The 17,495-nt window shown below is 53.0% G+C and overlaps 1 protein-coding gene across 1 annotated transcript in view; it reads right to left on the bottom strand.

Moving 5' to 3' along the window:
• Positions 1 to 5,056: 5,056 nt before the first annotated feature.
• The window catches only part of LOC123346644 (serine/threonine-protein phosphatase 1 regulatory subunit 10-like), a 16,534-nt gene continuing 4,095 nt past the window's right edge, over positions 5,057 to 17,495 (bottom strand). Inside the window, exons 4-19 of the mRNA XM_044984121.1 lie at positions 17,128 to 17,313; positions 15,006 to 15,095; positions 14,435 to 14,468; positions 13,151 to 13,207; positions 11,635 to 11,734; positions 11,060 to 11,169; positions 10,707 to 10,807; positions 10,313 to 10,460; positions 9,789 to 9,944; positions 9,262 to 9,508; positions 8,698 to 8,773; positions 8,159 to 8,356; positions 7,562 to 7,673; positions 7,043 to 7,144; positions 6,607 to 6,699; positions 5,057 to 6,076 (exon numbers count right to left, since the gene is read on the bottom strand). Of these exons, the coding sequence (XP_044840056.1) occupies positions 5,676 to 6,076; positions 6,607 to 6,699; positions 7,043 to 7,144; positions 7,562 to 7,673; positions 8,159 to 8,356; positions 8,698 to 8,773; positions 9,262 to 9,508; positions 9,789 to 9,944; positions 10,313 to 10,460; positions 10,707 to 10,807; positions 11,060 to 11,169; positions 11,635 to 11,734; positions 13,151 to 13,207; positions 14,435 to 14,468; positions 15,006 to 15,095; positions 17,128 to 17,313 (2,211 nt within the window). The 3' untranslated portion in view covers positions 5,057 to 5,675. The remainder of the gene's footprint in view (positions 6,077 to 6,606; positions 6,700 to 7,042; positions 7,145 to 7,561; positions 7,674 to 8,158; positions 8,357 to 8,697; positions 8,774 to 9,261; positions 9,509 to 9,788; positions 9,945 to 10,312; positions 10,461 to 10,706; positions 10,808 to 11,059; positions 11,170 to 11,634; positions 11,735 to 13,150; positions 13,208 to 14,434; positions 14,469 to 15,005; positions 15,096 to 17,127; positions 17,314 to 17,495) is intronic.

Raw genomic sequence — 17,495 nt, 5'->3', positions numbered from 1 at the left:
GGTGACTGCAACAGGCCCTCTAGGTGCTAGATATGGCAAGGGTGAGTCAAGGCTGGAAGTGACCTTGTATTTGGGTCTGTTTCCCCCCTGACACCATCCAGGCTGTGTCAATGAACATGATTCAGTATGAGGTAGTTAATGATGGCCAAGTCATTGTTGGTCAGTTTCAGACTCACCCCCCCACCCACCATGATGTAAACAAGGTGAGGAGATTGAGCTGTTCATCTTACCGCCCCCTGCAGCTCAAGTCCTATTTACCAGTTGCACTGTCAACGGTAGGTTTCAGAGTTAATGGCTGGAAAGTTGACTGGCCAGTAGAGTAGATTGGCTCATTGAGCACTGTGCAGCTGTCATCCTTGGACCACCTGTGAATGCCCAACAGCCATCAGTAGGTTTCAGAGTTAACATATCACTGAGGTGATTGGAGAGGGGGACACCACAGCGTCAGGCTGTTGGCCATTGTACAAATTGTTGTGGGCCAAGGCACCTGGGGAAGCTTCTCTTCAGCCATAAAAGGGCTGGCAGGGGACAATCAGGGGCACTATTCCACCAGCATAGTGTGGTGCTGGTTCTGGTCACTTCATGTCAGTCTCTCTACCCTGGCCTCTAGGTTGGTGCAGGGAAGGAGCCACACAGAATCCTGCTGCCCAGGCAGGAGGGGATTAAACCTCAGACTCTGACACCTCCCTCCCCCATTTCTTAGAGCAACCAGTGCAGCAGGAGGTGCTCACCACCCGTCCCCTCAGAGCAATTGCTGCACAGGGCCCCTTTTTAAAAAGCAAACTGAAAAAACAAATTCAATGCTGTGGCATCATACTAACATCCAGGAAGGTTGGAGCCTTTAGCTCCACCACCCAGCCCTCTGCCACTTGAACTTACCAGAGTAACTAATAGCAGTAGCTAGCAGGGCCAGGAGATGCTTTGCAGGTGGGTTTCAGAGCTAGTTGCTGATAGTATAGCAGGACTCAGGATCTTGGCTCCATTCCAGGCCTGGAGGGGAGTGTCTTAGCAGGCACAGACTCCTCTGCCTATTCTCACCCTCCCCCCCCCCCCCCCCCGCCAAACCCTCAGCATGAAAAAACATGCAGTGTATATTGTAAAAAAGGAAAGTAAATACACAGTGCTACTTAATTAAACTCCTATTAGGCTCTAAGGGAATACAAGAGGTGGTGTTTTCCCTTTCAGATCACTGTGCGTTTTGAAAGCGGAAGTTAAAAGTAAAAGGCAATCAGAACTCTGGTAAAGGTTGTGTCCCTTTAAGTAAGAGTTTTAAGTTGTGAATGGCTTTGGATCCAAAAGCAAGCCAGAAACATTTGTGTTAATGCAAATTACTGAACTGATAAAGGTAAAAGCCACTAAAATCTGACCTGCCTATAAAACAAACAGAGGATATGGGGGTAATTCTTCTGTTGTGACTGCAATCAGCAAGGGTATTTGTATACAAAGAAGTTAAGCAATGACTGGTCGCCCCCAAAGGGGCCCCCAAAGAACATATGTTCTTTTTGTCTTTCAAAATATAATAATCAGAGAAAGCTGATGCCAGAGCAATCTAACACACCATGAATTTACTGGCACAACAGAAATTATGTCTTGTGTTCTTTGTCTTGTGGCTAAAACTGTTGTGTTTAATTTTTCTACAGGACAGCCTAGTTCAAATTCAAATGAAAGGGTTAAACCAAAATGCACATACTTGTTTTATCCAACTTGGAACAGTGTTTTGGATAGTATCAGGGAACATGACACACTAAAGTTCTAATACACTTGCTAAAGTAAAGAAAAAGAAATTAACTGGCCAGACCTTTTAATTGAAAAAAATTGTTGTTAAAATTGCACCTCAACAGACTTTGGAAGCAACGACATAAAAAGTTAGCCCACTCCCCGTATTACACTTGGAATCCTTCTGGGTACCCTGGATCAAGCCAGAGGGTTGGGAAGAAAGAAAAGCTATTAAAAACACCAGAGGTTGTACCGAGTGGACTCCTCAAAAGTGGGTTTGCTTGTCCTGGCTTGTTGCTCCAAAGTTCTGTAATAAAGACATTTCACTAGAAGGGTGTACGTGGCGTAAATTAAATAAGACTAAAGCACTGTATAATGGGCAATGTGTACGTGTTAATTCTTAAATTAAAAAAAAGTGTGTAAGTGAAAAGTGAAAGTTTCCTTTGTAGGTTACAAGAAGCCAAAAAAATCAGAATGAGTTAACTCAACACTGAAGCTAGCAAGCTCAGTCTGAAGATAAGACGCTCAAGGGCACTGCTCACAGCCAAGGCTTGGCTAACAGCCAAGGAAGAGGGGGGCTTGAATGTGCCCAAACAGCCATAAAAAAAGAGAAATCCAGCTGCACAAGTCTGCAAAACAGCAAGGCCAGCAGAAAAAAAACAAAACAAAAAGTTTAGGGGCTGCAAAAATACAAAACAGATAAAATAGTGAAAGGGGGAGCTGAGCTTCGTGTCCCTGAAACTGCATTGTTTTGGAAACCTTAAAAATACCACAGAAAGCAGGTTTAGACTGTCACAGAGGGGTCCCGGCAAAATACCTGGACAGGCAGTAATGGCGAGAGCCCAGGGACACACTGAACAGGAGCGGTGGGGCCGCTCTTGCTGCTTTAAGCCTGCAAAATCCTTCACTGTGATATAATAATTACTGCCAGCCATTAATACAATGGGTTAGGCCTCTTTAGTCACAGGTGAAAGAAGCACTATCCAAGGATCCAAAGCAACCCTGCCATTCGTTAAAACCAGGAGACTGGGTCTACATAAAGGTCCATCAGCAAAAGACTGCTCTGGCCCCAGGCTGGAAAGACCCTTACCAAGTCCTGCTGACTACCAACACCGCTGTGAAGTGCCAGGGACTGACTGCCTGGACCCATGCTTCTCACTGCAAAAAGGCCCCTCCACCTCGAGATAATACCACTCTGACTACGGATCAGTCTCTCTTCTGCTGGTACTTTTCCTTCTTCTGGACAGCAGAAGACAAGAACAAGGTAAAGTGCTAGTAACCTCTCCCTTGTCCACTGATAAAACCACCATACATCCAACATCTGCTAAAAAAAAAACCCAAAATACCACAGGACGAGGTGCTGGTAACCTCTCTCCTGCATGGTACTAAACCACAACTGCTCTAGGAAAGGAGGAATGCTCGTGCCACTGAAACCACCAAAATCCAGGGACTCCTGACTACAAAAGCAGCAAAGAGTCTAGTGGCACCTTATAGACTAACAGACTATTCCACTACATGCATCATCCGACGAAGTGGGTATTCACCCATGAAAGCTCATGCTCCCAAACGTCTGTTAGTCTATAAGGTGCCACTAGACTCTTTGCTGCTTTTACAGATTCAGACTAACACGGCTACCCCTCTGATACCTGACTACAAAAGACATTAAAAACTGGCCCTGATGAAAAAACCAAAAAAATTATACACTAGCAGAGAGAAACTTGTGGGACCCATGCTTAGAAATGTAGTATTAATTGAACTTCGGAGTTTATTCCACAAGCTGCACCCTGTGTTTTTGGCCAAGTACGTTCAGCATGTATTGCTCTCCCTAATTGGCTTTCAGATAACAAATACCAAATGCCACTACCTCCACATTTTCTCCACTACCACCCCTGTAATATACCCAAATACACACAATACCATATATTCTAATGAAACCCAATGTGTTATGTAACTAAGGCTCCAAAACAACCCCATCATATTATTACAATAAAAATGTTAATACTTATTGCTTTTGGTTAGTTTAGAAATGTTGTTATTGTTGTAAAAAATGTAACAACAAAAATACCTTGTTGCTTACAAACGCAGAGCAAGGGCTTGTTTTCTTCCACAGATCTGATACAAAGTTCCTATATCAAAGGACTTGAGACAAAGAGGTTATATGTGGATAGGCTTAATACAAGGTTATATGAAGAGACATAATACAAAGTCATATGAAGATACTGAATGCAGAGATTTATCTACAACGACCCCATGAAGGGGGTGGAGTTAACAAGCACCCCTTTGCTCAGTGGGTGGGGAGCAGTGGTTAAGGGACCCCTCTCCTCCCCAACTGAAGGATCGGGTATCGTGCTGCGGCCAGATGGAGGGAGAAGTCTCCTGACCACGTGCCCGGGGAGGGCAGTATTTCTGGGGGAGCCAGAGGTGAAAGTAAGCCGGTACGGGCCGGTACGGAGGACTGGTAAGAAAAGGAGACTGGTTGAGGGCGGGAGAAGCCTGCCCCTTGCATAAGAATAGTTTAAACTCAGCTGTTCTCTGAGTGGTTCAGCCCTTGGGGTTAGGAGTGGCTTCTGGCATCCTTGTTAATTTCAGTCACAGTAGCTGGGGGGGAGCGGGGAAGGGTGTGTTTGACCATGGCAGGGGCAGTCCTTGTCTGCCCCCGGGATGTGGGGATCTTGTCTCCAATACTAATATACACAACAAATACAAGCATTTGGCACCACCGCTTAAATCCAGAGCTAATCAAAGCAGGTGGAAGGGGAAAACTCACTGTCACATTGGTTTCTCATCTCCTCCCTCCCCCTCCTCCAGCCAGGCTGCAGACAAGGCTCTGCATTCCTCCTGCCCCACCCCCAGCAGGGGTTCTCCTCTAGGCTCTAGCTTGCAGTAGGGAGACTGGCTAAGATGCCTGCTGCTGCTGCCTGCATAAGAACAATGTGTGACCATGGCAGGGGCAGTTCTTTTCTGCCCCCGGGATGAGGGGATCTCCCAGACACAAAAAACACAATCAAAATCAGGAACCATTTCCAAGTTCAAATCTATCCCATTCCCTCCCCAGCAGAGGATCATGGTTGTGATGTCCAAACTGCTTGCAGATCCTCTTTGAAATGTTACTGAAGCGCACAGGGAACAGCTGAGTTTAAACTGTTCTTATGCAGGAGGCAGGCTTCTCCCTCCCTCAGCTAGCCTCCCTGCTCCCTGCTGCAAGCTAGAGGGAAGCCCCTGCAGCTGCTACTCAGTGCCAGGCAGGGAGAAAGCACGGAGCCTAGTGTCAGCAGCCTGGCTGGAGGAGGAGGGAAGACACGGAGAAAAATGTGACAGTGAGTTTTCACTTTTTCAGGCTTATTCCAATAGTAAAGTTTTATTACAGACAGTACTGGTAGTAGTATAGATAGAGAAAATAAAGCCACTATGTCACGCAATGGGAGGGATCCATGAAGTACATAGGAGAGGTGGGTTGCTTGTGATTGGACCATATGGGTCAGAAACGTAAATTACTTTCACCCCTGCCCAAACCCCAGGGCTCCCAGCTGCCTCTGCAGCTGGTAGCTCCGAGGGTGATTTAAAGGGCCCAGCTCCTAGCTTTAGCTGAATCACTAAGCCCTTTAAATCCTGATTTAAAAGCCCTGGGATTTAAAGGCCCCACCTCTTCTGATAGAGGCCACGCCTCTTCTGGTTGAGGCCCCTCCCCCTCCGCAGGACTCTGGCGTACCGGCAAGTCCTTTAAGTTACTTTCACCCCTGGGGGGAGCCAAGCAGTGTGGCCAGCTGCTCCTCAGGGTCAAGTCTCCCCAGGCAAAATGTCTTCAGATTAGGTCTGCAGCAGGCGAACCTGTGGACAGATCACAGCCCAGAGCTGGGTAGGGCAGCCATGCAACACCCCCTTTTACACCTTTGCTAGTTCCACAGAGATGTACACAGTGGTAACAACCCACAGGCGGCAGCTCTAGTGCTTACAAAAAGTCACTGGGGGGGTGCAAAGTCATGTCTCATCAGCGCCACCATCATGTTAAAATACAGGAGGGAGTGGAGTTGTGGGGGGAATTCCCCCCGCAGTGGTTCCTCAGTAGCAGCAGCCATCAGGGGGGGTTGCTTCTTCTTCTTCCTCTTCCGGGCATTACAAGGCCTCACAGAAGCCATAAGTGGTGGATGCAGCCCAAGTCTGACAGCGGGCACCCCAGAGTCCATGAAGCGGGGGCGGCTGTGTTGGGCGGTTTCACAGGGCGTCGGCAGACTGGGGGGAGGACCCTGGGTGCTGCAATGGGGCGGCCCATTCACTCCAGGATGGTAGAAGGCACAGTTGTTCTCGTACCTGCAGCTGCCTTTCAACTTGAAGTGGCGACACACGGGGCGGTGCGACATGTCTGCGTGAGAGAAAACGGGGTGCAGGTCAGCCATGGCGGCAGGGCACGGCCAGAGGGTGGTGGCAGAGCAGGGCGGGGGCTGGGGAAAAAGACTACAGCTCCCAGGATGCAATGCTGCAGCTGAAACTGTCTCTCTTGTTCTCACAGGCCTATAGGGGGCTCTCTGTCACTCAAGGCCCCGCCCCCAAAGGAACAGGGCCTGTAGGATCGAATGGGTGCAATGCATGCTGGGTCTCCCCCATCGGCCCTTGCCACCTGCTGGATAAAAATGGGGGAGGGGAGACTCACAGGCCCCTTCCACAAAGGGACAAGGCCATTCCAAAGCCATGGCCCTCTGATCCCCCTAGAGGGCAAGACAAGCCCCCTGCAATTACCTCTTCCATGGCCTCCACCATGATCCCAGAAGGGGGGCTCCCCGCCTCGCCCTCGGTGGAAAGGGCCTGGTCCGGGCATCGGGCCGGGGCCACCCCCTTGCATACCCCCCTGGGGGTTTCCTTGCATTTCACTGTCAGGGGGATCCCAGAACTTGCCTTGCTGGGGAGGGCGAGGGCCCATCATCCTGGGCCCACCAAGCATGCTGGTACCTGGGAGCATGTTAGGACCCCCAGGGCCACCATGGGGACCTAGGAGCAGGGAAGAGAGGCACAAAGGTTAGAGACCCCCCTGTTTGAGCACCAAGGGCAAAAAGACACCTGCTGCCAAACCCCTACTCTACTCCATGCCACACAGCACCTCTTACTGACCCCCCCATTAGCACCGCACTGGGGCATTGGTGCCAGCACTGACTGCCACGGCAGTGTCCCCTCCTGAGCCTCTACCCTGCTCCTTGCAGCACAACCCCCCTTAGCACCACACTGGGGTCAGCAGGCCCTACTGACTCTGGCACATCCCAGCTGAAGGTTGACGTCCCCCCCGTCCCCCCCCGCGTTTCCTCCCTCCCACAGAAGATAGTAGCTCCCTGCTTACCAGGCATGGGTCCTGGTCCCCCGGGAGGGAAATGCTGCACGTTCTTTGGTCCAGGTGGGAATCCATTGGCGAGAGGCCCTTGGCCCAGCAGCCCGTGGGGCACTGGAAGACGAGAGCAGAGGGGTCAAATACAGCCAATGGGGTTACACTTCCCATCCCTTCACAGCAACCTCCCATTCTAACCAAGGACATGTTTACATGGCCACCTCTCCTGGAACCCCCAGAGCAGGAAATCACACAGACATGCACTCGCACACCCATGATGTCATCAGGATGCTGGGTGCACCAGCTCTCCCCTGGTCCCAGCCACTCGAACGAGCAAGGTCACGTCCTTCGGATTACCCACCTGCCAGAGCCCCTAGAACTGTAGGAGCTGATGGGTTATAAGTCCCAGGCGCCCCATCAAGACAGACAGAAGGCAAAGAAACAGAAGCCAGAAGGCGACCGGCAGGACAGGATTTCCTCCTAGCAGCGGGAGGTGAGAACAGGGTCAGTGCCCCCTCCCTACAGGTCTCTTACCTCCTGAGGGCCCCGGGGGCTGTGTCTGGAGGTTGCCAAGCAAGTGTTTGATGTTGTCCGAGTAATCTGGCTGTTTCATTAGCTCCTCCGTCTTGTGGCTGTTGGGCCCGTCCTGTGCAGGGAAGGGAGACAGGAGGGGCAGGGTTAGACAGAGAGTCCCTCCTCCCCCCCGCCCCACACCACCCTCTGAGCTCTCTCTGACCTTTAACTCCAGGGCGCTGTGCTAGTCCATTAACCCCTCTAGCTGGGGCCAGGGGCTGGCTTGACCCAACTGCTTTGGGAGAAGGGAGTGATAGGAAAGAGTCCCACTGCCCCACGCATCCCCCGACCCCAACGATTGCTCAGCTGGTGCATTGCCGGAGTTTCCCCTTCCCCCTAAGTGCTGGACCTTCACCCAAGCTGGAGGCAGGGAGACCAGGCCAATGGTCCGCTCCAGCAGTGGTGAAGTAGCAGGGGGAAGCACTGGTCCGCTCTGGGGGAAGATGGGCCAGGGAGGCCCCACCCATAGAGCAGCACAGAGTTTACCCTTTTGGTGCCAGACCCTCCCACTACGGGGAGTCTATAGGGTCAGTCAGGCTACGCAGCAGCTCCAATTACCGTGATGGAGGTGAGGATCTCCTGCACGTTCATGGAGGAGCTGGGGTTGGGGTCCTGAGGGCTCTTGGGGAACACGGGGCCCGGCATCAGGTTGGCCAGCACTGGAGGCAGCTTGGAGGCCTGGGATCCGCCAAGAGACTGCGAGGCGGCGGCTGAGTCGAGTCCTTCCTGGTAGGTGGCCTCGTCCATGGTGCATTCCTGAGAGAGGGGACAGAGGAGACACTGGAGTCAGGATGGGCTGAGGGTGGGGAGGACGCCCCAGCCTCAGGGGCTGGGGGTCATGGCTGGGCGCTCGGGTTCCTGGGCCTTTGCCCTTCCCTAGCCCATCCCTGTTTATACAGGGGAGACAGAGACACAGAGTGAGGAAGGGCCCCCAGGGAGCTGGGAAATGGACCCCATGCTCTAACCCCTAGACCCCTTCCACAGTGAGGAGCCAACCCAGGAGTCCTGACTACCAATCCCCCTGCTCTACCCCACAGGCCCCCTCCTTCTGTCCCTCAAAGCAGGATAGAGAAACCAGGGCCCTGGGCCAGACGTACCTCGTCGAGCGGGATGAGTTTGGGCGGCAGGGGTTCGTACGACTCCGGGTCGGGTTCGTGGAGATTGTCTGGAACGCTGTGGAGAGGAGAAATTCTGGTCAGATCTCAGCACCAAGAGATGTGGTCATAGCCCCCCCACTGTGGGGCTCTCGGCACAGGCTGATGCCCCCCCACCCCCATGCTACCAGCACAGCCTCACAGGCCAGGTCCACCCACCCACCCAGCATCCACCCGCCATGGGAAGCAAAGACAGCAGGGTCAGAGCTGGATCCTGGTGCCCAGCAACCTAGAGAGGCCCCTGGTGGGCTCATCTGCTGGGACGTCTGGAGCTGAAATCAGGGTCTGTGGTCCCTGAGTCAAACCACCAAGTCGACAGGCTCAGAGGCAGCAGCCGGCTCATATGCCGCTAGAGAGGGACAGAGACATGCTGGATTCAGGTGGGTGGCCCTAAATTTGACATACTGGCCGTTAAAGAGCCTACATTGTGCAACTGGGAAATGGTGCCTCGGCGTCACTTCCAGTATCCTTCCAACCCCGCGCCCTGCCCGTCAGGGCCACACCCACCTCTCCTTGAAGAGGAAGATCTCCTGCAGGATGCCCTTCTCCCTCTCGGCCTGGGTGAACTTCTCGCGGCTGCCGCTGCCCGGCTGCACCAAGGGGCTAGGCAGGTCGATGAGCTTGGGGTAAACCCAGGGCACCTTCTTCCCCATGGCGTCGTGGCTGAGCCGGCGCGCCGTCTTGAAGGCGTGCTGGTCCTTCAGCATCTCCCGCTTGGCTGCCTCGCCAAAGTCCTTGATCTTGTTCACATTGACTGCCAGGGGAGGAGAAGAAACGGGGAGAGGTTTAGTCAGGGGACAGAAAGGCCTCTGCCGTCCAGCTGATGGGAAGGGTGACACCCTCCCTCCCCCCACTCCACAACAGGAGTTCAAAGGCCTTGTATCCCTTTGCCCACCTGCAGAAGCCAGGTAGTCCCCTGGTGCTGGAGCAGAGCTGGCACCACCTAGAGGGAAAGGCCCCCCATGTCCCATAACCCAAGTGCTGGATGGGAGCTAGTGCCCCCTAGAGGGAAAGGCCCATGCCCCAGTACTCACCTTGCTCAGTCTCATCCAGCTCGAAGTAGAAGTACTCCCGCAGCTTGCTCTCCTCAGGCCAAGTCACTGTCTTCTTCTTCTTGCCCTTCTTGGTAAGCCGCATGGAGTCAGCGGTGCTCTCGGAGGGCTTGGCATCCGAGTTCTGCTCAGACGAGGCTGCGGGGATGGGACACAGAGCAGCTCAGTGATCAGACACAAACAATCACACACCCCCACGGAGCCTGGATCTAACAACCGGTGCCAATGCCTCCTGAGCCCAACCCAGGACCCCCAGGTGAAGACAGCCCTGCCAGCCCCACAGTTACGCTAACACAGGGGCTGCCCCCCTGCCAAGGCAGCTGTATCCCAGCTAGCATGGCCCACCCGGCCACATGCATTATGGGTTTTATGGCCTCCTGGGTGGCAACATCAGGTCTGATCCAACACCAGTTCTAGGAGATTGGTATATCTCCAATTATTACCCATTACCCGCCCAGGGTTAGCACAACAGAACCCATTGGCTCCAACGCCTTCCCCATCCTTACCGGTCTCCATCAGCTCTGGGACCTCTACTGCTGGCACAGGAGTGCTGGGCTGATCCACCTCCACGGGCTTGGATGCAGTACCAGGTTCTGGAGAGGATGGTTTAACAGCGCTCGCTTCTGGGACTGGCTTCCCTTCCAACGGGCTCGCCTGGGACACAGAGAAGTGTGGGATCAGTGTAATGGAAAGTGAACCAGTGACTCTCAGTCCCTGCACCAGACCCCACTCCCCTCTCATTGCTGAAGTCAGAACCCAGGGGTCCTGCCTCCCAGCCCCCTGCTCTAACCCACCAGATCCCCCCCACTCCCCAAGCTGGGGACAGAACCAAGGGGTCCTGCCTCTCAGCCCTCCCTGCCCTATTCTAACCCACCAGCCCCCACCCAGAGGTGTTTGTACCTTGACTGCCGTAGGAGACAAGACTTTCTTTTTCTTTTTGATCTTGATCCCCGGGATGGGGGCAGAGTTCTGGGCATCCAGGAAGCCCAAGCCCTCCATTGCTGCAGAGAGGGGGGGAAACGAAAGAGCTTATACAAACTGAAGCTCCACGCACTTGCAACTTCATGTGTTATCCTGCTCCTCCCCCATGCTACGCCCCAGTCACCTCCCAGAACCAGGGATAGAACCCAGGAGTCCTGACTCTCAGCCCCACCCCTGCAACTCCGTTACTCTCACCAACTAGATCCCACTCCCTGCCCAGTGCTGAGGACCAAACCCAGGCATCCTGACTACCGGGGCCTCAATGTACTCACGTTGCGCAGGGATGATCTTAACTTTGATTTCCTTGGTGCTGTTGGGGGTGGTGTTCAGAGGCTTGCATTTCTTCTCTACTGGTGGGTTGTCTCCAGAGGAGGCGGACGTGCTGTGAGAGGGAAAAGCAGACATGGTACTGAGACGCTGAGGTCATGGCCCAGGAAAGGGATCAGACACTGCCCTGAGCAAGGAGCAGGCAAGCCCAGATCACGTGATGATCTAGCATGCAGAACACAGGAAGCACACACAACCCTAGAGCTGCTTTGCAGGGGGCTGAAGGGGCAAGCAGGGGTGGCTTGGGGAAGGTTACCAATGCTGGGCCTGTACCACACACAGGGCCTCGGGCAAATCCCCTCAGCACTCAGTCCAGCCTCCCAGCCCCCACCGCTCTAACCACTAGACCCCACTTCCCTCCCAAGAGCCAGGGATAGAACCCAGGAGTCCTGCCTCCCAGTTCCACACAGAGTGATTCTCAGGACTGAGGGACAGAGTGTAAAGGTGAGGCAGACAGAGGAAGCCACAGGTGCAAGGTCGGGATGCTTTCCCCAGAGCAGGGCAGGATGCTCAGACCAACCTCTGTCTCTTCATCGGCATCAGGTTGTATTTTTCAGACACCACTACAGTGTTGGGGTTCTTCTTTAGAGGAACCAGTGAGGGAGTCTCCAATTCCAACCCTACAGCAAAGCAGAGCTCAGGTTAGCAGAATACAGCAAGGGGATAAGCCCAACACATTTCCATAGTACCTCATCAGCAAGAATCCCAAAGGATTTTTATGTTGGGATTGGTCACCCAGTGGAGAAATGCAGCCACCAATTGGCCATGTGTTCTGTCCAGGTGGCAAGCCTCATGGGAAATAACTCATAGATTATCAGGGTTGGAAGGGACCTCAGGAAATCATCTAGTCCAACCCCCTGCTCAAAGCAGGACCAATCCCCAGACAGATTTTTGCCCCAGATCCGTAAATGGCCCCCTCAAGGATTGAACTCACAACGCTGGGTTTAGCAGGCCAATGCTCAAACCACTGAGCTCTCTCCGCCCAAGGTAACCCTTGTAAGCAAAAATGTTTAAAAAAAACAGAAGAGGTGGGGCCTAGTTAAATAGCCCACCCTCCTTGCTGAATTGGTAGTGGAACAAGGCTTGTGCCCATAAAAAGGAACAGTTCAGCAAAAAAACCCAAAACCCACACACAGAATTGGGTCCAGGCAAAAAGTCAGGCAGCCATAATAAAAAAAAATGGTTCAGCAAAAAGAAAAAAAACAAAAATCGGGCCCAGGTAAGCAATCAAGCAACAAATAAAAAAAAATATGGCAAAAATTTAAAAAAAGCAGCAGTTACAGCATGGGACATTTACATCCCTAAAACAATAATGAAAATGGTAACATCTACGTTAAGTAAAATATTGTTCTAAAAAATAAGCACTTTTAAAAAAAAAGTTAAAAATTAACTCTGCAAAGGCTAAAAAAATTTAACAATTAAAATTTATAAAAATATTTTTTAAAAAATCTTGGTTTCTTTGCAGCAATTCTATCCAAAAAAAACAAACCACCACTTATGGGGTCTCTCTCCTGTGTGGATGCCCTGATGTTTAACTAGATCTGACCTCCACATGAAAAACTTTTCCCACAGACGAAACACTTATGGGGTCTCTTGTGTGTGGAATCTCTGATGTGTAATTAGTTCTGACTTCCAAATGAAATGTTTCCCACGCTCGAGGCACTGAGAGGGTTTCTCTTCTGTGTGGCATCTCCCGTGGTTATTAAGGTCTAAGCTGTTATTGAAGCTTTCCCCATGGTTCAAGCATTGGGAGGATTTCTCTCCAGTATGGATTGTCTGATGTGTTACAAGCTGTGAGCTCAGAATGAATCTTTTCCCACATGCAGGCAGTGCCAGGGTGTCTTCCTTGTCTGCTGAGCTCTGGGATCCTGGTCTCCTCTCCCACCATTAATAGATTCAATCCACTTTCTGCCCTGGGTGGTTTCCCAGCAGCCTCTCTGACCTGTGCCAATTTCCCCAGGCTTCTCCCTCTTCCAAGCAGTGGGAAAAATTCCATGCAGCACTTCCCATAAAGGTCTCCTGTGATTCCACTTTACCAGGAACTTCTGCATCATGATTCTCCTCTTCATTCTCACTCATTCTCTCATGATGTGCTGGGAGAGAGACAATCCAGACAGGAGTCATTGTGCTGGGGAGAAAGAGGACTAGCACAGAGGGAAAACCCAACACAAAGACTGAGCAATTGGATTCTGCCTCCACTTCTCACCCAAAACACACTCACAGGGAAGGAAGCCTGGAAAGGAAACTCCTGCAACTTTTTCCTTCATTCCCCAGATGGTTTCTGTGTCAGTCCTCACCTGTGTGGGTGCCTCTCAGGATCTCTCTTTCCTCGCAGGCCTGGAGATCGGGCACCCACGGCTCTTCCCCTCGTTCCAGACGTGCGATCAGCTCAGGTTTGGGAATGGGAAATCCTGCGCAGGAGTGAAATCAGACCAGATCAGGGTGTTACGGGGTGCTCCATACACTGTAAATATGCTTAATCAATATGAATATGACACAATTGGAACATTCTTTATGCAAAAGGTCCCATTTAAGGTATCATTAGAAAAGTTGTAAGCTACTGAATATGGTTTTCCTATTTGCATGTATGTATCATTCTTAGATTTAAAATTAGGTGAGGAGACCCCTGTTTATCACCCAAGAGGTCTGCTGCAACTAACAGATACTGAACAGGGGAAAGGTTTGGGCCCAGATTAGAAAGAAGTCTAGTCTGTGAAAGAAGCTTATGTGAAGGTGAGCAACTATTATTTGTAACCAGTTTCTTAGTGTATTAAGCTTAGCCTTGCGTGTTTGTTTTATTTTGCTTAGTGACTTTCTTTGTTCTGTCTGTTATTACTTAAAACCACCACTTTTTATACTTAATACATTTTGCTTATTAATAAACCCAGTGCAAGTGCTACTGGTGGGGAGAGAGCAAACAGTTTGTGCATCTCTCTCTTGTAGTGATGAAGAGGGTGAACACTTAGGAAGTTCCCCTGTATAATGTGTATACAGAGTAAGACGGATTTATCTGGGGTTTAGATCCTATGGGGGATGGGTATCTCAGAGCTGGAGACAGGGATCTTGCTGTGCTGTTTTCAGTTAAGATGTGCAGCTTGGGGGCATGGGCCGGACCCTGAATCTTTGCTGCAGCAGGTTAGCGTGTCTGGTTCAACAAGAGAAGGTACTGGGGGCCCAAGCTGGCAGGGAAAACAGGCTCAGTGACTATTTCAGCACATCAGGTTACAATCCCAAGGGGGTCTCTGTGACTGAACTCTTCGCACAGGGCGCATGGAGCACTGGGGGAGTGTCTGTCACAAAGGGCGCTGTGTGAACGGAACCTGTCCCCGTGCTGTGCTGGTAGGAATATGGAACCTAAGAGGACAGGAACACGGTCACTGAGCCACCTTGGGGGAGGCAGGTGTCTGGGGAGGTGACGGGAATTTTTATACCCTCACTAGGAGTTCCCAGGATCTGTGCTCTCTGGGGGACTGGCTGACACACACCCAGCTCTGGCGTTAAACTTCTGCCTATTTCTAAACCTGCAGAGCCCAGAGCCCTCCCCATGGCTGGAGCTATTTCCCAGAAGGGAGGTGAACAGGGATTCTGTATGTGACTAGGAATCAACACAGACAGGACAATGAACAAATTCTGTCCCTTTGAAACCTGGAGGGATGAGGATTTGCTAGCATGTCCATTAGCTTTTGACACCTGTATCCCACTCGAGAAGGCATGGAGATGCAAGTCTCTCTCACGGCAGCTGTGCATTATGGAACCCATTCACCTCTAATCTAACTGACCAGGGAAGAACCTGACGAGAGTCAGACATGCAGACCCCATGGCTTCTAATAGCTGAGGGCACAGGAATCCCTTACCCAGCGAGGTCACCGTCTCATAGTTCTCCTGCATGACGTCCCTGTAGAGGGATCTCTGAGCGGGGTCTAGCAGAGCCCCCTGCCCCTGGGTGAAATACACAGCCACCTCCTCGAAGGTCACCAGCATCTGGAACAACAAGAGTCCCCCACTCAGTGCCTGTTGCCCCAGCCACAAACCCGCTAGCCACAGGGAAAGGAAATAAAAACTTGAAGCTCTGGGAGGGCCAGAGTAGCAAAATCTGACCCCAGAGCAGCCAGGAGGCTTCAGGAGGTGGGAGAAGGTGAGAGCTCCTTGTCCCCCCAGCAGACGGAGCAGGGCAGGGTCTTCTCATTTCCCTCACACCTGCCAGCCACAGGCTGATCCGGGAAGCAGAGCTCTGAGCTGGGGACAGGAATCCTAACAGCTTCCCTTTGTATTTCACAGCAGCCTTTGGCCAGTGGGGTCAGGCTCCAGCCCCGTGCAGGGAGGGTTTGTCCTGTTTTTGAAATGGGCTGTCACAGGGTCCACACAGGTTTCCACCCTCTGGTGCCTGCACCCTGTGTTTGGCTTGGTGTAATGAAGAGTCCCCCACACCTTCTTTTGCTGGTTCACCCAAGTGTCTTTATTTACAGTGCTCCGGCAGTTCCCAGATCCCCTGACAGATAGTGACGCCCAGGCCCTCCCCAGGGTCTCCTGGCCTTTGAGGCGTCCTTGCTTGGTAAGGAGACAGCAAAACTGCCCTCCTGTCTCCTCCCAGTCGAGCCTCCTGACTGAGCTTTGCCCAGGGCTTTTATAGCCCTCCTGGTGCCTCAGCCCCACTGTCAGCACTCAGCTCAGCATGTCCCTCAGAGCCAGCCCTCCATTAGGGCTCGCAGCTGGGCTCCCTGCTGAATACCTGCGACTCTGCTCCTGGTCTCCTGGCCAGAAAGCAGGCCACAGCCAGCATTTTGGCAGGGCTCTAAAAGGGTTTACCCCACCCCTGCCACACCCCTCCCCCTTTTAAGGAGCTGCCAGGCTCACCCTGTCCCTGCCCCTCCTCAGGCGGACAACTCCGCCCCTCAGTGGGAGTGCCAGTACCCCCCGCGGGCCCTCCTCGGGGTGTCCAGGCCCTCCTCCGCATCCACGGTAGGGACAGGCCTCCCTTGTATGCCCCCTGGCGCGGCAGAGACCACAGACCTGGTCTGGCGGCGCCTGCTGGCCCGGGTACCCCCCCACCCTCTGGTTTCAGTTCCCCGGCCCCCTGGTCTTTATCTCCCTCGGGCCCCTGAGAGCCACACTCCTGCCCGGAGGGTCCTTTGGTGCCACCTTGAGGTGCTCGGCTTCTTTTCTAGGAGTTTTCTTTCCCTTCTCCCTCCCCTTCCCCGAGCACCACAGGGGGGGGGGGGGTCCTTGCACTTGTTGGGGTTCAACCCTCTCTTCACCTCCCCTCTGCTCCCTCTATTGGGTGCCCCCTGCCTCCCTCCCCCAGTCCACCCACAAAAGTCCGCCAGCCCACGCTCCATTTGTGGACATTCCTGTTTCTTATGGCCCAGGCGTCCGCACTGCCAACAAGTCAGTTCTCGACTGCGGGTGGGCCCTGGGTCTGACCCCTTCTTGGGAGCAGTGTCCGGCAGGCTTCTTCCTGGTCCTGCCCCCTTACTGGGCTTCACCACCCGCCTGGGCCACTCTGCTTCTAAATATTCTTCTGTTACTGGACAGCATCTGCCACCTGGGCTGGCTGATGTCTTCCAACCTGCACCAGGTCTGGGACCCCCAGGAGGAATTGTTCCAAGATTATTTGATCCATTACCTCCTCCCTGATTTGGGCTGTGGGCCTCAGCGAGCGGGTGGCCCAATCGGTCAATCTCTGGGCAAATGCCCTGGGCCGCAGGCCCTCCGTCCAGCGGGGCTCCCGGAACCACTGGCGATATCTCTCAGTTGAGAGTCCTACCCGATCCAGCATTGTGGCCTTTACCGCATCGTAGTCGCTAGCCTGGGTTTCGCCCAAGGCGATGAATGCAGCATGGGCCTCTGCCCCCAGGTATGGCGCTAGCCACAGGGCCCAGGTTTCCCATTCCCAACCGGCTGCCGTAGCCACCCGTTCGAATGTCCCCAGGAAGGCATCGGGGTCATCCGTGGGGCCCATCTTGCAAAGCCCCTACCCTGGCGGCCTGGATCCATCCCCGGGTGCTGGACTCACCACCCTCTGTAGCATCTGCTGCTGGGCTGCCGACTGCTCCCTGATGAACTCCTGAAGGGCCCGTTGTTGGTCCGCCTGCCACGTCATCAGCGCCTGTCTGTCCGCCTGCTGGGCCTGCTGCATCTCCCGCACGGTGTGCACCAGCCACTTCAAGGTCTCTCCCATGGCAGCCACAAATAGCCGTGACTAGGAAGATCCCAGACATGCCCCCAGTGTCACAGGGTTCACGCAGGTTTCCACCCTCTGGTGCCTGCACCCTGTGTTTGGCCTGGTGTAATGAAGAGTTCTCCACGCCTTCTTTTGCTGGTTCACCCAAGTGTCTTTATTTACAGTGCTCGGGCAGTTCCCAGATCCCCCGACAGATAATG

The sequence above is a fragment of the Mauremys mutica genome, chromosome 12 (assembly GCF_020497125.1).
Source record: "Mauremys mutica isolate MM-2020 ecotype Southern chromosome 12, ASM2049712v1, whole genome shotgun sequence".
Classification (NCBI taxonomy): Eukaryota; Metazoa; Chordata; order Testudines; family Geoemydidae; genus Mauremys; species Mauremys mutica.
The sequence above is the reverse complement of the archived record's forward strand: the minus strand, read 5'-3'. Positions and strand labels throughout refer to the sequence as shown.